Source organism: Apodemus sylvaticus, chromosome 12, assembly GCF_947179515.1.
Source record: "Apodemus sylvaticus chromosome 12, mApoSyl1.1, whole genome shotgun sequence".
Classification (NCBI taxonomy): domain Eukaryota; kingdom Metazoa; phylum Chordata; class Mammalia; order Rodentia; family Muridae; genus Apodemus; species Apodemus sylvaticus.
In genome coordinates, this window is record NC_067483.1 from 38178726 (window position 1) to 38205225 (window position 26500).

A 26500-nucleotide genomic window follows, 5' to 3' on the forward strand; every position below is an offset into this window, starting at 1 on the left:
ATGGAGAGCAATAGAGGCTCAACACTGACCTTTATTCATACATGAAGTGGTTTCATTTCTGGACATACAGAGATTTCTTTTCTCTTAGGGTTTTGCAAGTCATCTTACATTCTAAGTTCTTGCGAAAACATCAGTAGTTTATGCCTGGGTAGTGGGGGGGGGGGCAGAGTCTTGCTGAATTATGCTTTCCCAAGGGAAATAGCACCTGCCACATGCCTTTGGCCTACAGAACAGAATTTTTCAAGAACCTTCTAGAAAAGCAGCACTTGGTCACTCAATTCAGCAAAATGTACTATCTCCTCTGAGAGCACAGTCATGGTTGCCAACCCATCAAGGAGACTCGGGACCCTCCCTTGACAGGCGGGGTAGTAGACCCTGTACACCAGATGACAGAAGTTACTGTAATATCAAGAAGCTCGTCACTCCCTTGTCCTCTAGGATCTAGTTTAAAAAAAAAAAAATCCAGAATTCTCCCATTCTGAAAAGGGCAGTTGCTTGCCCTAAAACCAGACAAATTAATTCTGTATTGGAGAATCCCTAGCTACAAAGGTAACAGCAAGCCTGGTCTCTGTGCTATCCCGAGACCTGGAACTTTGGTGCTAAAACTGAGACAATCACAGGCACACCAGGATAACTGGTCACCCGTCTACTTGCTCAGACTTCCAATCATCATTAAACATTACCCATTGTTAGCATCATCCAGAACAGTGTTTCCCAACCTGTGGGTGTCAACCCACTTGGGGTTATATAGAGATATCCTGAATATCCTATATTTATTTACATTATGATTCATAACATAGCAAAATTATAGTTATCAAATTGCAATGAAATAATTGTATGGGTTGTGGATCACCAGGACAGGAGAAACTGTGGTCAAGGGTCACAGCATTAGGAAGGTTGAGAACCACTGACCTGAAACCCTGGGACCTGAGGACCTCTAGTTGTCTACAGAGCCAGCACAGAGAAAAGCTTTTACAAGAGCCCGGGTCTTGAACAACAGGTCTCAGCAGCAGGACTGTAGACATTTGCCTCCCCCAACTCCCCATCCCCACACTCTGATGAACAATGCTTTGAAGTATTCTGCTCACCACTCATCCAATGCCACTAGAAAGGCCCCACCCAGGTCTGAGAGCCAATGATCTCCAGATAGTGTAAGTGTCATCTGGGATAAGAGACGATGGTGGGCAAAACAACTGGACCGTGACCTGTTCCTTCAGGCACAACAGTACCGAAATCAAGACAGGTCAAAAGTTATGTTGAAGGCAGGTATGGTAGCCTTTTAATCCAGGAGAGAGATTAAAGGAGGCAGAGGGGTACAAATTTCTGGGGGTTCAAGGTCAGGCTGGCCTATATAGCAAGTTCTGAGTTCCAGGACAGTCAGAGTTACATAGAGAGACCCTGTCTCAATAGATGACAGATAGATAGGTAAATAGGTAGACAGACAGACAGACAGACAAATAAGTAATTAAGTAAATAAAGCAAAAACAAGACATCCTGGTTTCAGGTTGGGTATAGCCATCTTGCCCACCCTCAGGCAAACCAATGACCACTCTGTACCCCTTTTAGATTGATTTGCTCTGGTATTTGGGATCCTTCTGAGGAGTTACCTCCTGGAGCTACCTCTTCCAATGGGTACAAAACCTACTTCTGATCCTAAGAGATGCTCATAGGGGAAACAAGAAGGAAAATTGAGGACTACTATACAGATATTGTTTGGCTTAGGACCCTGGGACAAGGGACTGGAATGCCTATTTTTCATACCACAACAGACCTATTCTCCAGGTTCTCCCAGCATTCCTCAGTCCCTACTGGCAAATCTCTCTCTCTCTCTCTCTCTCTCTCTCTCTCTCTCTCTCTCTCTCTCTCTCTCCATACACCCTTTCTCTCTTTCTCTTTCCCCTCCCTCCCTTCTCTTTCCTCATGGGAACTTTTCTGGCCTTGGTCCTTGGGGCCAGTGAGCTCACCCCAGAGCAGCTTCCAAACCTACACTTACTATAATCAAATCTGGCTTGAACTGGCTCATTTCACTAGCAAAGAACTAACTTCTCAGATATAAACAAGGCATGTTATATGAAGGGGCATCTCGCAATAAGGAAAACCTGTTTTTATTTCACAACACAGATTTTTGCTGAGGTCAAGGTGTTTGGAAATATTTGAAAACAACTGGTTCAGTTCTCTAAACTTTCTTCCTCACTGGATGAAGACATCCAACCTTTCCCCCCATTTTTAGCCATTGTCTGCCTTTATTTTCTCAGAGTCAGATGGAATCATGCAACCTTTGACTGCACAGAGGAACCCACCAAAACTCATCAAAACTCATAGCCTGAGAGAAGTACTGAAGCCAGGATTTAAATCCTTTTTTTTTTTTTTAATTTCCAACCTAAAGCTTGCTTACCCTGCACATGGGTCATTCATGTTTCTTCCTCCAGAAAATAGAGCTGTCTGGTCCCACTCCTCACACAGATAGCACCCATCTGTCCTGGTACAGATATGAAATGCTCCCCTCAAGGCTCATACTCTGAAGAAGTGGCCCCTAGATAGTGGCATAGTGGTGCTATAATAAGATAATTAGATCATGAGGCCCCAACCGTATCAATGGCTAAACCCACCCACGAGTTCATAGCTGAGTGGGCTGTTAGGAGGTGAGGCTTAGGTAGAGGAAGTTGGTCATTGGGAGCATGCCTTTAAGGGGTATATCTTGCTCCAGACATAGGTTCTGTCTATCTGTCTCTGTCTTTGTCTCTCAGTCTCTCTGTCTCTCTCTCTCTCTCTCTTCCCAAACATTCTGAGATAAACAGTTCTTTTCATGATGTGCTGCCTTGTTGTGGCCTAAAAGTAATGGAACCAACAACCATTGACTTAAACTTCTGAGACAATCTCTCCCTCTTCTAAGTGGTTTTCTTCAGGAATTTTGTCACAGTGACCAAAACTGGACTAAAATCCCCAGGGAGAAGGCTCTTCAGACACACTAAGGCAAAGACAGCTTCAGGCATATTGGCGCCTAAGGAAATACAATCTGTGGGTCCAAGCTCCAGGAATCACAGCTTCTTGGGGGTATCAAGACCTGATGGAACAGATGGAATGGAAGTTCTCAAGGTGTAGGGAGCACCCCCAAGAAGCTCCAGGGGTCCTTTCAGAGGATGTACAAACTCAAAGCATTCCCATATGAGTACCATGATACCTGTTACCTTCGCAGAGTTCCTCTAACAACACAGTCAAGCTCACATAGGCTCCATTGAGGGGTTCACAGGAGATTGAATGCAGGAGCAGATCTGAAAACCCAGCACCGTTCTACAAAGCTAGATGTCAATAGTAACATTTCCAAGAATAGCAAAGACTTCTTACTATTCATCTTTTAGAATAAAACATGTTATGATGTAATGTTCTTTAATGCTATTTTTAAAATAGACTAAAACTTAAATTTCTATTTTCATTTTGAATACACTCAGTATAAGTAGATACAGCCTACAAAACAATAGTTCTTTGGGTTTCCTAACGATTTTAAAGAGTGTACGGGGCTCCAGAGACAAAGTCTGTGAACCACTGACTTAAAGACTCATGGAAGTTCTCCATTTTGCCAACTGTGAAGTCCTTTGAAGACTACCAGGCAGAGCAAAAGGAACTAGAGCTGAGTCCTCTGACGGCACTGCATGTCCAGGGCAGTCATCTCCTGGGAGGGAGCGCTCTGACAGGGTGCTTGCCTGGCAGTGTCACAGCATACACACAGGCTCTGCCACAGGGAGGGAAGGTGGGGTACAGAAGGGGAAATAAGGCCCCAAAGTGGAGGAGCCTAAGTCATTTGCTGGCCCAAGCTGTTCGTGACTGCCTGCTGACATTGAGGGTCTGGGGTCCAGAATTCTTCCTGGCTAGCTGCTGGTACCTGAAATACCAATGGGAATATTTGATCCCTGTGATGACTAATCTTCATTGTCAACTTGATTAGCTTGAAAGCTCCTAGGGGTCTGGTCAGAATACGTCTGTGAGAGCATTTCCAGAGAAGACCCCATGAAGGGGGATGTCCTCCTCTCATAAGCTGGGAGCCTGCCTGGCGTCAGAGGGGAAAGTCTAGGAAGGCAGATACTCTCTCTGCTTCCTGGCTGTCACGATGGGAGCAACCAGCTTCACCACGTTCTCCCTCCCACGAGGAACTGACACCTCCGGAACCATGGGCCAAAGTAATGATCACAGAGATAAAAAAAAATTGATGAAGAGAATTCTATTAGCCCAAACTGTAGCTGTCCAGCAGCTTTGGTCAAACTGGGTACCTGAAAGGGAGGCTGGGAATGAAAGGATGGGTGGACAAGAGAAGAATGAAGCCAAGACAAAGGTTTCTGATCAAGGCTCAAAGTCTAATTTCAGCTCTGTGTTTTTATAGACAAAACCCACAGACCCATCCTTTGTTTCAGCTGGATTGAGTTGCAAAGCAAGCTCAGCAGGTCCTCAGTGGTCCAGTAGGGAAATGTGAGTGCAGTAAGGCCTCAGAGGTTTGTTTAGCCTATTCAAGGCTGGGGTGGGGGGGCGCACAAACCAAAATTCCATCCAAATAACACCAAGAATCATTTAAACACGCTAAAGGGCAAACAACATTTGGAAGCTAGATTAAAGGATAACAAACAAGGAAACAAACAAAAAAAAAGAAAAGAAAAGAAGAAGAAGAAGAAGAAGAAGAAGAAGAAGAAGAAGAAGAAGAAGAAGAAAGAAAGAAAGAAAGAAAGAAAGAAAGAAAGAAAGAAAGAAAGAAAGAAAGAAAGAAAGAAAGAAAGAAGAAAACAAGTGCTCAAAACCAGACCATGAGAACCGAGCAGAGGACTGCACCTTTGACAACTGCATGTAGCCAACCAAGTAAATTAACAAATTAATTATAAAATCAAAGAAAATTTCCAATACAGCAAAACTTGTTTTAGGGTATGATATGTCTCTAGCAGCATGAGATGGACTGTATGACTAAGAGGAAGTGGCCACGATACCAAGAGCTGTCCTAAAGCCACTCTTTCCCCAGTCTGCTGGTGGGGGGGGAGGGGGGACATCTTCATCGGCCTTAGCTGATATGGCAAAAGATTAAAAGTGCTAAAGGGATGTGCTATATGATAAGTTATTTCTGTGCTTGTAAAATGAGCCAATTCAAGCCAGATGAATATATAATATTTTATATAATATCACATGCACATTTACATACACATACATATACATCTAATATACATCATATACATCATATACATCATATACATCACATATATCATATGCACATACACATACATATACACTTCATATACATCATATATATCATATGCACATGCACATACATATACACATCATATACATCATATATATCATATATATCATATATATCATATGCACATGCACATACACATATACATATACATCATGTGCATCATATGCACATACACATGCACCTACACATGCGCATGAGCATACATGTACACATATGCATACGCATACACATACACATATATATACAGGCAGGTTTATTGGGAAGCTGCTTTGGGTGAGCTAGTTCACTGGCCCCAAGGAGGGAGGCCAGGGAAGTCACCATGGGAAGGGAGAGAGAGGGGAGAGTGAAGAGAGAGAGAAAGCCAACTGCAGAGAGAAGTGAGAAAGAAGAAAAAGAAAGTAAAATGTCTGGATTATATAGCAAAGAGCCTCCGGGGAAGGGGAGCCCAGCCCCAGGGCTGTAAAGTCTAAGGTTGTGGGTAGAGTGTGCTAGGAAGGGCTTGTGGGATGGTGGGAGAACCTGGAGACCGGGTCTGCTTTGGTAAAATACACACTCTTGGCTGTTCGTTCCAGGGTAAGAAACCAAACATCGTAAAGGAAGGACTATTGGATCAGAGAGGATCAAGGAGCCATGCCTTCTCTCCAGGCTGGCCTTGAACTGACAATCCTCCTCCTTCTCCTGTCTTACAAACTGGGATGACAGGAGGAGGCACTGGCCTTTGTCCTGACTCAGAGTTGCCCTTGGCCTGTTCCAGATAAGAGGGTTCCAGGCACACAGACCAGCTAACAGGTCACAGAGTCCTTTCTCCTTCAGTGAGCATCTAAAGTCACTGGTAAGAAACGGGCCTCGTTGTGTCACCCAGGATAAGATAAAAGGGGCATAACCTAGGATGACCCAGTGTGACCAGAACAAGTCACAAAGCAGACGTCGAGAGACCCACGCGGCCTGAGATCTTGCCCAGTCTGACTTATCTCCCCAGTACCTAGTCAGTGCCTGGGACGTAGTGGGCCCTCCATAAAGGCTCGACTAGTGAGGAAAGGGCTCCCCGGGACGCTGTCACCTGGGAGGCAGTCGCCTTTCTTTCCTCAGGTTGGCTGCAGAGGTGCTCCTATGGGATTTGGAGGGGTCAGGTATGCCTTATCCGCTCCATGTGGTGAAACACTTCACGTTTTCTGAAGCTTAAACATCTTTCTGGTTGTTACCTGCAAAATTTCATTTCTCCAAAATAAATCTCCTGTGTCCCTTGGAGTTCATCATGGAGCCTATTTATTGACTGAAGTTGCCTTAAAGATGGCTTTAACATGTTCAATTCACACAGTAGCTATTTGCAAACAGTCAATGATTACCTAGGTATTTGGAGTTTGAAGAACATCTGACTGTCAGCCTTGTGGACTCCTCCACAAGTCCGCTGTGACCATGTGAAACTGGCACCTGGCCACAGCCAGCTCAACAAAAACCAATCTTGTATTTATGGAAATAATGCCCTCTATTGGCTCTGCACATCCTTTATTTGATTATTTTATTTTTTATGGAGACAAGGTCTCGAGTACCCCAGGCTAGCCTCAAGTCAGTATGTAGCTGAGGCTGGCCCTGAATTTCTGATATGTCTGTATCCACCTCCCACATGGGGCAATTAGAGACACGCACCACCATGCCTAGCTTCCTTTAGTTGACTTTAAAGTCTGTTTCCTGTTTATTTCAAAGAGCAGACACACTTCCTGTAAGTGCCAAAAAACTATATACCCATCTCATAGCTTCGTTTGTTCCTCGGAACAGCAGTACCCTGTGTGACTCCAGAAGCGGTTAGAAGGATCAGGCGTGGTTATCTCCATTTGCAGCTGAGGTAGCCAAGAGATAAGAGTTGCTTAAGGTCGGAGTTAGCAAACAGCAAAACGGGGTTTCCACAGAGAGCTCAGTCTCTGAGCCCGGCCGTCCACTTACTACAAGAAAACGAAATTCTTGACATTTTGGTTTATCTGGTAACTTCAAAGGTAAGTGGTTTTTAATCTTATTACAATTTTTCTGGGAGATGGAGGTTTGATGCTTTAGTTGACAAAAAATCTGTTTATTATGATAAATTCTAACAGGCAAAAATGAACATTTTGTAAGAAGGCTGCCATTTGTTAGTTTTGTAAGTTGAGACAGAATGGGTCTGCTTCCTACAGAGGAGCTTCGAGTAGGATTTTGAAGTTTTTGTTTTGTTTGCTTGGTTGCCTTTTGAGGCATGGTCTCCCTATGTAGGTCAAGCTAGCCTGGGCTGCCTTCAGTTCTTACGTAGTGCTGGGACTGCAGGCACAGACCACCACGCCCTATTTAAATGGCTTTAAAATCCCTACTACTATTTGTGCACTCATAAAATTTGGGGTTTTGCAAAAGAAGTCATACTGTCTGCACAGTGCCTTTCAGTTCCTGATTTAACTGTGTGTGTAAGATTTTTATTACAGCATGACTCGCTGTCATTGATGTTCGTGTGATGTTCTATATCTGCGTGTGATTTCTAAATTAGAGTGTACTGTATGTGAGCTGCTAATTAGATATTAACAGCTGTTAATAATGCATTGCTAAAGGACAAAAATAACTTCTGATCCAGGTATGGCGCTGCACATCTTCAAGCCCAGCACTTGGGAGGCAGAGGCAGGTGGATCTCTGTGAGTTCAAGACCAGCCTGGTCTACATATCGAGTTCCAGGCCAGTCAGAGGCACCTTTTTAAAAACAAACAAACCTACTGGCAAAATTTCATAGCATATTATTCATTTCTGTTACAAACTCTAGAGGGAACTGGAGGAATGGCTCTAAGGTGGGGAACACTGGCTGCTCTTCTAGAGAACCTGAGTTGAATTCCCACCACATGCATGGCAGCTCAAACTATCTGTAACTCAAGTTCCAGGGGACCCAAGACCCACGTCTAGCCTCCTCGAACACCAGACACACGCATGGCACACAGACACACATGCAGGCAAGACACCAATGCACATAAAAACAAAATAATTGTAAAATTAAAAATAAATTCTATTATAAACCATTATATATAATGCATTAATTATATATATCTTAATTATATGGTATATACACATATACTATACATTGTATATTATATGCACATATGCAGCATATACTATTATATAGAATATATGATGTATTCTATTTATTTATATGTAATATATATTTTATATATTGTGTGATTAATATATTAAATATATTATATTTTATATTATATTTATATATTATATATTAGGTTTATTTTGTTTCTTTCAAGGTATTTATAAAGAAAAAATGTTAGACTCATAACAGAAAATGAAAAATCTCTTTGGAGAAAAAAGTGAAATAAAACTATTTGAATTACTGACTAAACAAAGGGACTGAAATAAACTGTGCAAAGAAAATATCAAATCTGGAAGCTGCTGACATGGGTGTGTCCTAGAAATAAGAGCAGAAAGTGAATTCACCTCTGGGTCTTATTCTCAACAATCCCTGAGACTTTCAACAAAAGTTAGACTGTCCTGGGTCACTTAGTGGAAATGCCCGTCATGTGCATGTTCTTGCTGAGAAGTTCCCTCAAGGAAGAAGTTTTTGCTTCGTGAATAATACAGGTTTAAAGTCTTGGGAAATAGAATAAGCCAATAATTTTTCAGACAGTAGGGTAACAAATCACATAGAAACTGCTTCTTACATTATGAGTCTTCAAAGAAGTCTACACTTTTACCATCTCCTTGACAACAACAATGGAAAATTAATCAGCTGAAAACTAGAAAAAAATGCAAAGATAAAGAGAATTTAGCACCTTTTCCCCCCCGGTAAGCAAGAAACTGAAATAAAACATCAACAGTTTCAAATTTCAAATGTGACTTTGAAATATCTGTTTCCTAAAAACCAGATTCTACCTGATAAGAAAAATTGGCATGCTGCTGTTATGTACACAAACACAAATCTCTTGTGGACAAGGCAATATCTGTCATTCTAAAGAGTGTCTCAAAAAGTCTGGAGCCAGGCTTCCTGGCACAAGCCTGTAGTTCCAGCTGTGAAGGAGGCTGAGGTAGGAAAGCCAAGGCAGGCCCAGGTTATAGAAGGAGTTGAAGGTCAGTTTGAGCAACTTGCAGGGGCCCTGTCTCAAAATGAGTTAATTAGGGTTGAGAGCGTTGCTTTGTAGTAGAGAGCTGTATCAGAGCTGTGCACTCCCAGGGATAGCAAAAAGAGAGAGAAAGGAAGAAGAGGAGGAGGGGGAGGAGGGGGAGGAGGGGGAGGAGGAGGAAGAGGAAGAGGAAGAAGAAGAAGAAGAAGAAGAAGAAGAAGAAGAAGAAGAAGAAGAAGAAGAAGAAGACCACAAACATTTTAACAGGAATATTCTTCATTTATGGACATTATAGAAAATCCATAGCATTATAGTAGAACATTAGCCCAGAAAACAAATACAAACACTAAATAACCCATATGTTTTGGATTAAAAAACAAATTGCATATACCAAATTTATTGACTGAAATCACTTTTATATACTATAAGAAATGTTAAATACCACTGGAGTTCGTCTCCTCTGCCAATAGAACAATATATTACCTTAGCTATATAAAATTTAAAAACACAATATTTTCCATAGTAAAATATATAGCTGGAGAATGATTATACAAATTTTTACTAGATTATCAAACATAAAGGACCTAGGTTTACAAACCTAGGCTGTAGCATTTGATGAAATGGGACACACAGCTGAAAACAATTGTAAGTCATAAGAGATTTCCACATAAGTTGCCCTAAGATTCTAAGGCTGCACAGAATAATACATCTAAAAGATATGAGAATATTAGTGAATTTTGTCATGTCTGCCAGACTTGAGCTAAACCTTGAAAACAGAGTAGTCAGGTAAAAAATAGAAGATATAAGGACAGAGGATCTACTTGAAACCATTGTGACTTTAAAGTCACCATTGGCATAGGGGACACCCTTCTAGGAAGCATCAACATTATTAAGTATACAGATTCTTAATCACAAGCCAAAGTTACCATTGAAAATATATACGTAATAAAGAGGTTTTTACTGACCTAACTTGCTGTAGTATTTAAGTATAAATCTATGATAACATAAAATGGCTTTTGTGTTTTGGCTTTTGTTAGTGTGGCTTTTAATTTTTTTTTTTTTTGTTCTTCAGTATTAGGGATTGAACCAGGGCCTTCTGTGTACATGTTAGGCATGTGTTCTACCAAGGAGACTCGTCTCTACTCTGTAAATGTCACCATAAGCAGAACTTAAATGTTGATGTACAGAATGTCTCCCAAAACACCAGGATTGAAAAACTTAGAAAAAAAATAATTTCTTACCTATTTGGTAAAAGCAGAATATATATTGCCCATGCTGAACAAATGTCAACCTCTTGACATTGCTACCAACGTCTCCACGATAGAAAGTACTAGAAAAAGAAAGCTCATTTAAATTCTGAGTCACATGACTAGCCCTTCTACAGTCCAAAAGTCATTATCAGGCACACACACACACACACACACATCTCATATTGGAGATAACACTATCCCTTTATTTTTATCTTTTAATCTTTTTTACAGTCCAGTCATTATCCCCCTCCCTTCCGGTGTGCCCTCTGACTGTTTCTCACCCCATTCCTCTTCCCCCATCTCCAAGGGGATGCGCCCATCCCCCACTCCAACCCCATCAGGCCGCACCACTCCCTGGGGTCTCAAGTCTCTCGAGGGTTAGGTATATATTCTCTCACTGTGAGTGTTAGGTGCGTCTTCTCTCACTGGGGCCAGACCTGGCAGTCCTCTGCTGTGTGTGTAGTGTGTGTGTGTGTGTGTGTGTGTGTGTGTGCTCATATCAGCTAGTGTATGCTGCCTGGTTGGAGGCTCAGTGTCTGAGAGCTCTCGAGGGTTTCAGATTAGTTGAGACTGCTGGTCTTTTGTGGTGGCACATGCTGGTGGACTTGCTGTGTGGTAGGACTAGCTGAAGGAGGCAGAGGCAGGAGGATTGGGAGTTTGAGGCTAGCCTGGGCGACACTATCCCTTTACAAGAAAGGTTTGTTATACTTGAGAATATTATGGCCTTTTCTCTGTTCGGGATTGTAGGCATGATTTGAAAATGTGTGGTAGACATGAACTTCTGCAACCATTAGAAACACATGATTGACACTGAAGCGTGCAGGCAGAGGTGTGATATTAAGGACACTGGCGCAGGGCCAAAGTCTGGGATCAGCTGCCTAAGGGACAGTCCTGCGTGGGATCCCCATCACTTACCTAAAGTTGAATATGGTGACCCATATTTCTAAGCTAACACTTAGTAGGGGTACAGGGATCATCCGATTCCAGGGGGAAGATGACAGTGGGTTGCTAGCCAGCCCCTCTAACTCCATCTTCAGGAAGAGATCCTTTCTCAAGGGAATCTGGCGGGGAGTCCTCAAATGTGCGCTTGCGTGAAGGTGTGCAAACACCACACACGCCAAGAAATAGGTAAGCGAATAAAGTGGAGCCTGTAGAGAGACGCACCCTATGCCAACCTCCAGCCTGGACACACAAGCATACCAGCATGTGCACACGCATGCATGCGTGCACATGCACACATACCTACACCCTACACACACACACACACACACACACACACACACACACACACACACAGATAGATAGATAGACAGACAGACAGACAGAGAACTAAAGCCTGTCAGTCACTTCTCGAATCTGATTGGCTCACACAGTGCCCCAGCTACCTACAGAACGGCATGCTGGGCACTGCTCCACCACTATTGTTGCTGCCAGCATGTTCTGCCCTGGGTAGTACCAGTCAGCAATGGGAGGTGCACATCTGACCTCTGAGATTCAAAAGCTGCCTATCTGTGTTGACAGCAGGGGTTTCCATAGAAATAAGATGCTGGAAAAAGCAACCATCAGAACTGCCTTGGGAAATTCTCCTTTCCCCTGGAAATGATGTTATGGCTAAAGCTGCCTTACAACGAATGACTATATCAAGAGAGAGACATTTTCTGTTATTTTAGAGTCTGATAATTTCATATATACTTCACATGGAATCGATTCGCATTCACTATGTTCCTGTTGCACCAACAGAAGGCAGGATGCAAGTGTGCTCCACTGAGCCTTGATGCGGGGCGTGGCCCTGAGTGTTCCTCCTCTCCTCCCACAGAGACATCTTCCATGTCCTGTGGGGGAGGGGGGTTAGGGTTTGGGGGGAAGGGGGGAGGGTAAACGTCAAAAGTGAATGATCAGCTGTGAGTGGTGATTTACGTAGTCTTATTTTTCTACTGTACTTTTGCTTTGACTAAGAGCTCCACTAGGTAGCTCAGGCTAGCCTTAAACGTCCTGCTCTCCCACCGTAGCATCCAGAGTGCTAGGGTTATAAGCACCCACCATCTCACCCAGAACATCTTTTTGGGGGTGGGCAATCTCTGTAATGAATATATCTTGAACTAAAAGGGGGACAGAGAGGAGAAGCAGGAAGAGTAAGAAGGGAGCCATAGAGGGGGTTCCCGCCGCACCTCCCTGAGGCTAAGGATGAGGAGATTGGCCCTGGAACAAAGTTAAGACGTGGACTGAAGAGGACAGGGCCACAGGACCAAGCTGAGAACTCAGAGAGCTGGAGCTGAGCCTGGTAAGGATTCTCCTGACAATAAAATACAGCCTTTAAATCCTCTCCCGCCCCGAGACTACCTCCCTTCTGTGGCTGCAAAATTCACTTACCTCACAGCTCTGACCTTTCCAGTAATGTCTGCTGCCTCGTAGACTGTTAAGTGGCTTGGCGAAAAAATCTACTCTGATACCTGATGAGCAGGGGTTAGACCCTCTCTACTTTCCCAGAATTCTATTTGTACAATGTCACTTTTGTCCAGGCCACACAGCATCCGAGCCTCCTCAGAGTCACCTTGTGTTTAGCTCCCTTTGGAATCTAAAGCCATGCCCTTTAAACGCATAATGCACAGGCACTGTAAAGTAAGAGGGAAAGATATCTTTGGCGCCTTGGAGAGGATCTGCCACTGGAAGCAGCTTTGAGAACTGGGACTTCCAGTCCTCCACCGAGTCTGACCTACCTTCTCATCACCCAGTAGATACTCGAGTCCATTTTTCTTTATTGTTTTCTCCTTGTGTCAACCCTTATGAAGAGATCGCTGGATCATGGAGAAGGCTGGGCCAGGATCTCTGCTCCGCTGCCCACCCAAGCCTCCCACGCTGTCCGCTGCAGTGAAACTGTAAGTCCACTCCCGCAGCCGTCTGCTCCCTGTCCTGTATTTTCAGCCCCCGCTGCCTTCACCATCGCAAATACTGCACAGCCCGGGCAGCCTTGTCATCCTTGTCATCCAGTTCCTCAAGGGTCTCAGTCAGACGCTGCTTTGCCTGTAGAAGAGACCCTCTATATGTGTTCATTCTTCTGACTACAGGATAGTAGTCGATACCTGTCTCCAGTGCTGTCAGGAAGGCAGGTTGCAGCTTCAGAAGCCACCAAGAAGCCCCTTGAGAAGTACAAGTCAGCAACAGCTGACTCAGCACACCAGCACTTATTAGGTGCCTACTGTATACGCCCTGCTTTGAAAGACTACGTCTAAATAGAGATTCACATAAACTTCTCTTGGCAGTTTCCAAAAATGCTGGTGTTCTTGGGGCTATCTTGTCATCCAGATTAAGGGCATTTTTGTCTTTGTTTTCTCAGGCATGGCTCCTATAGCTCATAGTGTCTTGGAAGTTGGAAGCTACCAAAAATAAGCATGAGGAAAATAAAAACACCTTTGATTTTGTTATATTGACTCAACTGTTGCCTTTGAGGTCATAGTTTTCAAATTTATATCTCTTTATCTTATAGTGTGTGTGTGGTGCCTGTATGTATGTATGTGTGTATGTGTATTTATGTGCACCACATGTGTGCCTGGTGCCTGTGAAGGTCAGAGGGGGTACGGATCCCTTGGAACTGGAGTTGCAGTCAGTTGGCCTGCGGGTGCTGGGGACTGAGGTGGTGTCTTCTGAACTCTCAGCTGTTCTTCAGTCAAAGCTTCGAACTCATGAAGCTTTTTATTTTCAGCGGCACATTTCAAGGCCTACACTACCTTTGGGGAAACACTGAACAGCAGGCGTTCACCGGCTACCGATAGAAACACTAACAGACAGGTTTCCAGAGCTTTGCAAGCAGTGATTCTGACCCTTCCCCCCTCCATGCCCCCAACCCCACCTCAGAGTCCCAGAACCAAAGGTCAAAGGGAGAAGCATTAGGGTGTGTTTCCTGGCCCACTTTCATTTTCATTATCTATTTTATCTTTATTTATTTATGTACTTATTTTTGAAACATGGTTTCTCTACACAGCTCTGGCTATCCCAGAACTCACATGTAGACCAAGCAAAACAAAACAACAACAACAACAATAACAACAAAATCCCTGCAAACTCAAAAGATTAGTAGTGATTGAATCTGTAGCTCAGCCCAATTGAGCAAAATCATCTTTACTTGACAAAAAACTCATTGAGAAGAAATAATGATGTTGGGAAATTTAAATTTACCCTCCAGAGATCTGGGACAAGAAACTGTAGCACATTTGAAAAATGTATCCTTATGGGCCCTTATGGGCCTTCTTATTAGCCACCAGAAGATGCTTAAAGAAACATGGGTGTGGCCTGCAGTGGGGGACAGGCAGGTGTAAGGGCTCAGCCTTCGAGTCGGCTGCGGCTAAGAAATACCCTGCTAGACTTGCTGTACTCCGAAGAGGGAACATGAAGGATCATAGCCATGAGGAGGGGCTCCCAGGGTCCCCCTCCCCGACTCGGATGCCACTTTAATGAAGCTGCTTCCTGACAGGTTCAGAAAGCTGATCCTGAGCCAGGCGTCTTAGCAGGTAACGGGGCTCTCCAGTTGTTCAACTTGTCCAGCCATCAAAACCCAGATCACAGCCATTAAGAACACCCCAGCAAGAATCCATCTAGAAGCCGCCTCCTGAGAGAGAAGCTATCAGACGCCCCGAAGCCTTGAAAATACACTTGAGCTTTTCTGCCCACCACGTAACACAGACCATGCTGTCCAAAATGCAGTGCCAAGCTCGTTCTACAAAATTAGGGACATGATGGAACAGCAGGTTTTCAGGCTTGGGTTTCTGGTTTTCTTTCTAGGTGCTAGAGATCGAACCTAGGGCTTTGGGTGTGCTTGGTAAGCATCCAACACTGAGCGGTAGTCCTAACCCCACTTTCCACTTTTCATCTGATTACAGGGTCTGATTAAGTCACCAGCAGGCCTTGATCTTTCCATATTCCTGTCTCAGCCCCTCAAGAAGTTGGACTATCAGCTCACAGCACCAGGTTGTTGCTGTTTATAACATTTACTTATTGTGTGTGTGCACCCATGCCACAGCGCTTGTGTGGAGGTCAGAGGGTAATTTGAAGGTCAGAGGGTAATTCGAGGGAATCAGTTCCCTCCTTATGCTATGAAGGACCTGGGAACTGAACTCAGGTCCCCGGACTAGGCAGCAATAACTTTCACCTATTTAGCTGCCTCCCAGGCCCAACCTCTTTGTTTTTGCTATTGTTTTAACAAATTCTTCTTGAGAAAAACTTCCTCTAATTCTAGTGGTAAAGAATCAGGGACGGAGCTCCAAAAATAACCAAATGAGATTCCCCACTCAACAGTAGGACCCAAACTGTAAAGGTTTTCTTTGTCTTGCAGAGGTGGGAAGTTACTTGTCTCCAGCTTAGTAAGCCAGAGATGATGCAGGACTAGACTATGAGCCAGTGCCCCCAGACCCCAACCGCTGCTTCCCACACCGTCTCAAAGGCTCCCCTTCCCCTTCCAGATGCAGGCACAGCAGATGTACCAATAGGGGGAGGGGCAGTGCAGGCATGGCTACTGGAGTTTTCTGAGCATCAGTTTCTTCATTTAAAAAAGTAGAGGAAACAATGCCTTAGAAATATATTTATCTTAACAACATTGCACCGTCACACCTGGTAGCCTAGATGTTCTATCAAAGATACCTGCCCCACCCCCCAGGTACTGAATGGCTGGCAAGAAGGCTCAGCGCTTAAGGGTGCTTGCTGCCAAGCCTGATTGATGACTTAAGTACCCACACAATGGAAGGAGAACTCCAACTCCCACAAATCAGACCTCTACAAGCATGCTAAGTCATATATGAACACCTCTCTCTCTCTCTCTCTCTCTCTCTCTCTCTCTCTCTCACACACACACACACACACACACACATACACACACACACACACAAATAAATACATGAAATTTAAAAAGAATAACAGTAAGCTATGTAGGCTTACAAGTGAGTACTTCCTTTATGGGGTGAAGGAGGAGGAGTCTGGTTACTAAGGGGTGTGCCATAGGTAAGTTTGATTGACAGCTTCAATTACATAAAGCCTTTGCTCATTGTGCATGTCTCTTCCCATAATGCATCTGATGTTAATCATATGCATGCCCAATTTTGCATCAATATAAGAAGGTAAATTTTTTTAACTGTGCACTGAGAGGGCACAGTTAGCCTTATCGAACATGTACCCCAAATCAGTCCGAACCAGATCAGTCCCTGTGATTCATATATCAAGATACATTCTGGAATACATTTAATGGGAACAAACTCATTCCATTGTTCTGAGTGGGGCGTACTTGCAGTTTAATGCTGACGTGTGTGTGTGTGTGTGTGTGTGTGTGTGTGTGTGTGTGTGTTGGATGTCCTGAGGTATGCTGTTAGAAGTGGGACCCAAGCCAAGTGGAGTTCCAGGTTGTTAAGCTATTCCCTATGCTTTCCTGCCTCGAGACTTGTGTGTGTCTGTGTGTGTTCACACATGTATACTATATGTGCCTGTGTATATGTATACTACATTTTAATGTATTTTGCATCTTTTATTCTATACAAATGATAACATACTCACATTCTGCCCTACTTTTTTTTTTTTTTTTTTTTTTTTTGGTTTTTCGAGACAGGGTTTCTCTGTGTAGCTTTGGCTGTCCTGGGACTTACTCTGTAGACCAAGCTGGCCTCGAACTCAGAAATCCACCTGCCTCTGCCTCCCAAGTGCTGGGATTAAAGGTGTGCACCACCATCACCCGGCCTGCCCTACTTTTTCAACTGAGTGATGTATCCAAGAGGTTTTCCCCAGAGCCTTTTCATTACGACTCCAAAGCATTCCATTCACTGATGATAACTCTGAATCTTTTCTTGGTACCAGGGGTTTTTAAGCTTTCAATCACAAAGGATGCTTTGTACACAACCTTGCACCTGCAGCCCTTTAAAGGCACAGTCCTGGGCTTCAGTTAGACAGACTGCAGGTGTGCTCCTTGGCCCCAGTCTCCCTCACCCTATCCAGTCCGTGGTATATCCTTTAGGCTCTAGCTATCAAATAATTCTCTACACACCACTTCTGTCCCGTCTGCCACGTTCACTCTGCTCCAAGCTGCTACCATCTCTTAGGATAGGATAGGCATTAGGATAGGCAGGGCTGTGCTTGTCTTGGTCACTGTTCTATTGCTGTGAAGAGACTCCATAACCAAATCAGCTTATAAAAGAAAGTCATTCAACTGGAGGCTTGCTTACAGTTGCAGAGTCCACGAACATCATGGCGGGAAGCCTGGCAGTAGGCAGGCAGGCAGGCAGGCAGGCTTGGCACTAGAGCCGTAATTGAGAGCTTACATCCTAATTCACAGGCATCAGGCAGAGAGAGCAAGACCAGGTCTGGTGTAGTGTTTTGACTTTTCCCATAAAGCTCACTCAGAGGGGCACCGTGTGCCTTGTACCTCACTGATTTGACTTTTTTAGGGAAAACTCAAACCCACCCCTGCCCCCAGTGATACACCTCCTTCAACAAGGCCACACTTAATCCTTCACAAACAGTCTACCAACTAGGAACCAGACATTCAAATATGTAAGCCTACGGGGACAGTCTCCTTTAAACCACTTCGATGTTTAAGGTTAGTCAGACAACCCTGAGGCACCTCGAATCGTGCATGCCTACTGAAAAGCAGAGGGGCCTCAGGGTTCCCTTTTCTGAAATTAGATCGAGATTATGCACCCCAGTCTGTAAATAAATAAACGATATCTGCCAAGACCTCCATTTGGAGGCTTTTCCACAAGGGAGTTTGTTGAATCTAATCAGATGCCTGTGTCGGCATCTTGGAACAGACACACTCTTAATTGATCTTTTGAATGTGATTTTTCTCTTGTACATGGCCCTCCCTCCCTGTTTGAGACAGCGTAGACAGCGTCTCACTATATAACTTTGGCTGGCCTGGCGCTTGCTATGTAGACCAGTCTAGCCTCACACTTGCAGCAGAACCTCTTGTCTCGGCTTCTCCCGTGCTGATATTATTATACAGGGGTGCCCCACCATGTCCGGCACACACTTCCTCTTTTATAGATGAATAATCTGAAACTCAAAAAAAAAATATCGAGGGTATCACAAGCCATTTTGTAGGACTCAAACCCTGCTTTTTCTGCATTCAAGCATGTAAGGCAAGAAGCATGGCACGCATGCGCATGCTGGCAAGTGGCAGCAGCATCCGGGCCGGAAAACTCCATGGTGCCTGCGCCCTCTACTGGCGACGCTGCTTAATTTCTGGTCTAAAAACCAACTTCCCAGAATACAGCTGATGGTGGTTGCAGTAATAACTCAAATTGACTGAGTTTGTGACATGGAGAGATGCTGGGGAAGTCAGAATCTTCTGACATCGAGTTGCACGAAAATGAGAGTCTTGAAAAACCAAAACAAAGAAAGCAAAGCTGTGTGGGAAAACTGTTTCGTGCCAAGTTCTTCATTTCTGCATTAAACAGATGAAGAAATAAAAGTGTTATTTTTTTTCATAATTCAGACAGAGAGGTGTGGCAGATGTAATCTTTGCACCTACAAGAAATATGTAGTGAGTCTTTCTGAGTGGTTTATTGAAGGCAAGACAAAAACTTGTTTTTAAAACACACAATGAGGTACACACAGTGAATACTTCGGGTACACAGTGAGACCGTGTCTCAGCGAACAAGCACATTTTTATAAATATGATTGAGAACGGTTGTTACCACACCAGGCCCTACACACACCTTTTGTTTTTCCAAGCCTACAAATCATCTGCCACGGCAGAAATTAATCTCTCCCTCTTTGTTCAGCTGCTCTCTCTCCCTCTTTCAGAAAGAGGTTCTAGAACATGAGGCCCTCTAGAAGAGTGGTTCTCAACCTCCCTCATGTTGTGACCCCTTAATATAGTTTATCGTGTTGTGCTGACCCCGACCATAAAATTCTTTTCATTACCACTTTATAATCGCGAGTTTCCTGCTGTTATAAATCATGATGTTATGAATTGTAATGTAAATATCAGATATACAGAGATATAGGCCCTAAAGGGGTCGCGACCCACAGGTTGAGAACCCTTACTGTGGCCCCTTTAGTACAGTGCTATGATCAGGAACACTTGCTATTTGGGGGGTGGCGGAGGCAAACCTGGGTTTGGATCAGGGTTACAGCACTCCATAGGAATCATCCTAAGTCTCCACTTCTTCATATGTGAAATGGCTTTAAATATTCTCAAAAGATAGGTGTGAGGTCTGAAGAAACACTTCTAAGTCCTTTAACATAGTGCCCGAGACACGGCTATGCCCTCCCTATTGTTTCTTCTTCTCATCATTCAATGCAATCTCTTCACCTTAGACACGAGGACATGAAAGAAATGGCTTTGTGGTCAGGTTGCCAGTTAGGGCAAAACCAAGTGGATCCGAGCATCCGGGGCCAGTCTCTGTTTGCCTTGCCGCCTGTGGCACAGCGGATTTTCCTTTATCCCTCGGCTCTGAGCAGAAAGAGGTTGGGACATTTTCTTAACTCCTTGTTAGGGTCATTTGGGGCTGATGATCTTGCCAGAGACAGAGATGGAGTCTCCTGGGGAGCAGCTCCCCGCCATGAGGAGTCACTGCGCATCCCACACCAGTGGTACACCTTTATCCTTAGACCAGCTGACTCCCACATAGGACTGTGCCGCTGCCCCCGTCATGATTTTATCCTCTGCAATCTGAAACTATAAAAAGAGAAGCTAACTGGGTAGTGCCACCACCAACAGCTTCCCCACCTTCTGGGAACTGCTAAACCTCTGCATGTAACCAGCTATTCCTGGGGAACCCTCTTCTCGCGGCTCCTTTGCACGTGCTGAGACTGGGTTGCTCCCTACAAGGTGTCCCTAGCCCCTGTGATGATTTCTAATGTTCTCTCTGATTCTTCCCAGAGGTTGCACACACATAGCCACGCACATGCCTAGGGGCTTTTGTTTCCAGAAATGGCTCACACTATCCATAGCAATGGTTCGCAGTAGTTTTCCATTTCAGTCTGGAAGAACCCAGTGAGCCAGGTTAGGTGAGGTTCCTGGTGTTTCCAGAAAGGACAGAGTCCATCAGCTCTGAAAAAAGTCCCCACAGGCCTGCTCCCCATCTTTCTCAGGCTTTCTCAAACTCAGCAGACCCTATTAACAGACAGGCAAACTGAGTCTTCTCCATCAGGGTCAAGGAACTCATAGTTGCCCAGGCCTCATTTAAACATGGTCCAACCTAACCCTATACATTTTTGGTAAACAGATGGGCAGAAGTCTGAAATGGAGAAGGAGAGGGCTCAGGTACGCTGGCGTCAATAGGTCGGTGATGTGTGCAAAAGAGCCCTGGACTAGCCTGGGTCACCCTTGCCCATCCCTAATGCCTTTGGGGATCACTTAAGCTCTCTCATGTTCCCATCCTCTGTGCAAGTGGGTTGGTCTTGAGGACCTGGAAGCAATAGTCCAGTGCAAGGTTTTCTCAGTGACAGCATCCTCCCCATGGGATGTGTTACAGTGTTTTCAGTATGCCCACATTCCTTGTTTTGTGCACTTAACCTTCCTAAAAACACAGATGCTGTTGCTGAGGTGTCTGGCCAGGCAACTGTGGACAATCGTGACAGAGATCAGTTCTGGATAAGTTACAGGAACTCCCAGCCCCCCTGCAGCATGCTGCTTTCTGAGAGAAGACAGGCTCCTCACCCTGTGGGCAGTTGGAGGATGGGCTCCCAGGAAACGTGTAAATACTAGAGAGGTGTGGTGGCTTTGGGGACTAGGGAAAGTCAGTTTTGCGTGTTTCTCCTCTTTTGGATGTCTCCTCAATGTTTTGGATCTCACAAAGGGTTTGGCCTGGCATCAGACTCAATTTTGCCTTCTCCTGAGCATCAGAGATAAACGGCAAGATGCTGGCAGTTTACCAGAACACTAGCTGGCATGGACAGAGATAACCCTAACCAGGTACCCCATTATTTTACTCCCTGCGAGTACTAGCCTTTCTGTCCCAGCTCAGAGGTCATTGGCTGGAGTCCAGTTAAGAAGGTTTTCCCTCCCATCATCCTCTATTGCTCTTAAGTCAGGAAAGTTGAAGAACGGACACCTACAGGATGGAGTTGATGGTAAAAAATAAAAACTTGACTTTCCAACCTCTAGGATCACGAGAAAATTAATGTTCCCTAAGCCACTGGCTGTGGTGTGTTGTCACGGCAGCCCTGGTACACCAACACAGGCTTGCTCCAGACTCAGCCCCTCCATCATGCCTCTTCACTCCCTTCCGTACAAACCCCAGAGCCAGACTCATCAAGTCTGGGGTCAAGAAAACTTTCCCCATTTCAGGACCTTTGGGGAGCACTTGTTTGCTCTGAGTAAGATAAATTGTTTTGGGAGTCTCTGGAGGAATGCAGGGAGAACAAGAAATATGGGAACAAAACCTGGCTAATGCTTCGAGCAACAACTCTGCTACACATATGTCATTTCGGCTTCTGCCCTTCTGGAATCTTCAACTTGAACACTCATGGTAGTGGCTCAACAGGGTGGGACCCTCATTCACTTTTGCTCCCTTAGACAATAAACATGGAGTTTCTTAAAGCCAGTGTTGCATGTCTAAGACCTTAGAAGAAGCTGAGACCTCAACACCCCTCATTTTCAGAGAGTACACACACACACACATACACACACACACACACACACACACACACACACACAGGTTTTGCCCTTAGCTCCCCAAGCACAAGAAAGGGACTCAGGGGCAGACAAGGGACGTCCTATTACACATGGTATTTACTCTGGGCCTGGCTATTGACTCCAGACCTTATCATTGGGTCCTCAGACTGGGCAGGGCAGGTCTGGGCACCAGGAAGAGCCAGTGCCCCTGCCCTGTGCTCAAGAAGAAAGGAAGCTGGAAGGGAGATCGGAGCAGAGAGAGAGAGAGAGAAGAGAGAGAGAAGCTACCTCTTGGACCACAATGAAGCCCCTCCTCATGCTGCTGCTGCTGCTGCTCCTGGACCTGGCTCAGGCCCAAGGGAGTCTGCACAGGTAAAGTCCTGTCTCCAGGACTGACTTCAACTGAGGCATCCCCCAACCCAGGCTCAGGGCTGCCCCGGGGGAGGAAAGCTAATGAGGAAATGAGAAGAAGCTGGGATCTCATGGGAATCCCTAGAGAAGATTCCCCAGGCCTCTCCTTCCAGGGCAGGTGCCTACTTCAGCCCAAGGGATTCCCCCTCTGTTGTTCAAAGGTATGTTCCATAGCTGTGGTTTGTAACTCCATGCCTTCAGATACTTTCTCATGTGGGCCTGAGCACTGCGATCCACAGGGGTCCTTCCATCCCTTTAAGTCAGCTTTTTATGATCAAACTATAGACTGTGTCCTACCTCCCATTCCCTAGACTATCTCAAAGGCCAGTGCCCAGGAGGGAGAGCCATTTCTACTCAAATTCTGAGTCTGTAGGACAGAGCCATTGCTGCTTCTGGCCACACCTGGTCTTGAAGGTCCCCTTCCACATCATGCTGTAGTGAGGCTCTAAACTGATGCACAGGTACAGAGGCAGGGGGATCAGAGATGCCCTTTTACTTCCTGGTTTTTCTCCAGAGTGCCCCTAAGAAGACATCAGTCCCTCCGGAAGAAGCTACGGGCCCAAGGACGGCTCTCAGAGTTCTGGAGGTCTCATAACTTGGACATGATTGGATTCAGCGAGTCCTGTAATGCAGATCAGGGTGTCAATGAGCCCCTCATCAACTACCTGGATGTAAGGTTTCTTAGGTGGAAGGCTGGGGACATGGGGTGGAGGGATGAAGGCTGGGGCCTTCAACAGGGGCCAGTGCTGCGTTGGTAACATCATGATCGGGCATGGGTTTCTTTGCTTGGAAGATTCAGACAATCCCCCAGTCTCTGTCTATTCTGCAGAGCAGGCTTCAAAATGACCCAGTGTGCAGGGCTTTCTTCAAAAGGAAGGAGATAAGTGTGATCTGTGTTCCAAAAAGAAAGACCCTTACTGTGTGCTCATCTGGGCATTTTATTAACTATTCCTCTGGGCAAAGGAAGAACTTGTTTTCCCAGATCTCCTTGTCCCTGATGATACCATGAGAATCAGGATAACGAGAGAAGGATGGAATCGGGTTTCCCGGGCTAGCCTCCGTTTCCTCCCTGGTGGTCCTTGCTCTCTTCCTTCCATTCCTTGTCCCCAGGCTCTGTAGATTGTGGCTGGTGGCACTTCATGCTCTAGTACCCTTCTCCTCCGTTCCACCCCCACACACTCTCTCTCTCCCTTCCCTGCAGATGGAATACTTTGGCACTATCTCCATCGGCACCCCACCGCAGAACTTCACCGTCATCTTTGACACCGGCTCCTCTAACCTCTGGGTCCCCTCTGTGTACTGCACCAGCCCGGCATGTAGTAAGTGAGCTCGGCAGTGGCAGGAGCCACTTCTTGGAGGCTAAGATGGTACCTTGTGGCATAGAGGGACTCTGGCTTCCTCCACTTGCCCTCCCTGCCATACCGGCTTCCCCTTCCTATCTCTGTTTGGTGTGTCTGGGCCAGGGACAGACATGAAAAGCAACCACCAGTTAAGATAACAACCTTCATGCTCCTCAGAATTGACGGAGAGAAAATTAGCCATTAGGAAGAGAAGTCTTTGACTTGGTGACTCACTTCCTTTGGAACAGCCAAAGGAACACACAGGTATGTTCCTTCGGTCTGTACCTGAACAGATAGGGAGATTGAATTCTAAGGAAACCTGTGCACCTGCTTCAGAGAGGCTCTGATGGACTGGCTCCCTCGGAGGTGTGGCTGGTGGGACACAGTGGCATGGGTGTGTCCATTCGGCCAGAGGTAATGTAGGGGCTACATAGAGATGGGAAATGGAAGCCCTAAACAGAGAAAGTTTGTTCTGTGTGGGACACATCTCAAGCTCTTTGAAACTCTGACACTAGACATGGTCAAGGTCAGCTGAGAAGGTAGGAGTGATTTTCTAGAGTAGTAATTGAAACTCAGTGTGGCTCGGACTCACACTGATGGCTGAGGCTGCTACCGGCGCCTGGTGGACGGTGCTTATCTTGTGTCTATGAAGTCTCTATGAGTAACCAGGTTTACCCAGGGACAAATATTTGGCCCCTGGGTTAGAACACACCTGTGGCTAGGGAACACAGCAGCTCACTAGTAAAAGGTCATGATATGCCTATCCAGGAAGCCACGTCTTCCACTTAGTGTGGGGAGCAGAGGGGACCCACTCTGCCCCTCTGGGACAAGGGTGGAAGGCTCAAGCAGCATTCTTGCTTTCCAGAGGCACACCCGGTATTCCACCCGTCGCAGTCCAGCACATACACGGAGGTAGGGAATCATTTCTCCATCCAGTATGGTACCGGGAGCCTGACAGGAATCATTGGAGCTGACCAAGTCTCTGTGAGTACAATCCCCGCATCTTGCCTCAGATCTAGGCACGGGGATAGCAAGATGTGGTTGAGAGGCCCCAGGGGCACAGTTTCAGCTCTGCCTTGGGAGGCAGTAGACAAGGCTATTTCTAGGGCAAGGGAGCAATCCTTCCTACCTGAGATAGCACCACTGGCCAGTCTTTGCAGTATGTTGAACCTTAGAGAGCAGCGTGGGGCTTCCTTCAGGAAACAAGGGTCAGTCAGGGCATAACGCCTGGTGTCAGGGCTGGATCAGCAAATCCTGGGTGCTGAGGGGAGAAAAGCAGGCTCCCATATTGGAAGCAAAAAGAAGTGCAAGCCAGTAGACAGGCTGGGGCCCCATTAGTGAAGTAGGAAGGTGGGAGGCAGGACTCCAACTCAGGGAAGAAGCCAGGTGTCAAAGCCCCAAGGTCCTTGACCTTCTCGTGGCCAGAGGTCCTCAATGAACCTGATTTGTAGGAATCAGAGAGCCAGGGGAGTCCTGGTCCTGCCTGGATACTTTATACAAGTGTATAGACCCAGGCCTTGGGAGAAATGAAGACTGACCTACCCGGATGAGTGTTAGTCTAGTTCTAGCGTGACCCAAAGGCCAGGAGAGCTCAGTCTTCATCAAAGTCTTAAAAACTTTGAACATGGGAAATATTATTAACCGAAAAATGGCCGCTAACAGAAAACTCTCTCTTCCTCCCTGTCCCCCTCTTCCCGCTGAACCTGGTGCATCTACCTGAGCCCTAATGAAAGGTGTGGGGTCTGATTACTCTTGTGAGCTGGCCATCAAATAATACAAAGCAAAGCGAATGTATTTTTGACCTTAATTATTCTCTTTAGGATAATAGGTCTCCTTAAATATGTTTAAGTGGACTAGGTAGATGGCTCAGTGGTTAAGAACACAGACTGCTCTTCTGAAAGAACTCAGTTCAATTCCCAGTACCCACTGACAGCTCACAACTGTCTGTAACTCCAGTTTCAGGGGACTCAATACCCTCACCCAGACACAGGTGCAAGCAAAACACCAATGCACATAAAAGAAAAATAAATCACTAAAATTAATTATTTTTTAAAGTTTAAGTAAAATCAGATATGGTGGCACACACCTTTAATCCCAGTCCTTGGAAGGCTGCAGCAGATGAATTTCTAAGTTCGAGGCCAGCCTGACCTATATAGAGAGTTTCAGGCCAGCTAAGGGTTACATAGTGAGACCCTGTATCAAAATTTGAAAATAAAAAAGTTTCAGTAACATATTCTTATCAGAAAAATGCTTTTCATATATAATTATATAAAGCAGAGCTTTCTGTTGAAATTATATAAGCATATGTAAATATATATTATATGTATACATTACGGTATAAATAACCACTTGGAGGGCTGCACTTCAAACTGATCATTGTAGTAAGTCTGGAAAGCAGGGAGGGGACAGAGATCCACGGGAAGTGAGTTCTGGCATACAGCTTGTCGCCTCTCTGCTCGCTCCCCTGAACAGAACAGGGAGCAGCCCAGCCCGTAGCAACCACAGCCGCAGCGGCCTCTCCTTCAGCACTTACGGCTCTGAGGCCAGGTGCCCACTGGCCTCTGTGGCAGTGTCAGCTTCTGGCATAACGCATACCTTCA

General features: G+C 45.4%; 1 protein-coding gene across 3 annotated transcripts in view; it reads left to right on the plus strand.

Moving 5' to 3' along the window:
* Positions 1-6980: 6980 nt before the first annotated feature.
* Positions 6981-26500, plus strand: part of Ctse (cathepsin E) — a 29054-nt gene continuing 9534 nt past the window's right edge. Inside the window, exons 1-7 of one of the 3 annotated variants that reach the window (XM_052200014.1) lie at positions 6981-7224; positions 13343-13429; positions 15428-15515; positions 22316-22521; positions 23075-23231; positions 23762-23879; positions 24766-24884. In XM_052200014.1, coding sequence (XP_052055974.1) covers positions 22451-22521; positions 23075-23231; positions 23762-23879; positions 24766-24884 — 465 coding nt within the window. In that variant the 5' untranslated portion in view covers positions 6981-7224; positions 13343-13429; positions 15428-15515; positions 22316-22450. The remainder of the gene's footprint in view (positions 7225-13342; positions 13430-15427; positions 15516-22315; positions 22522-23074; positions 23232-23761; positions 23880-24765; positions 24885-26500) is intronic. The other 2 variants (XM_052200011.1, XM_052200012.1) reach the window with 2 other exon arrangements.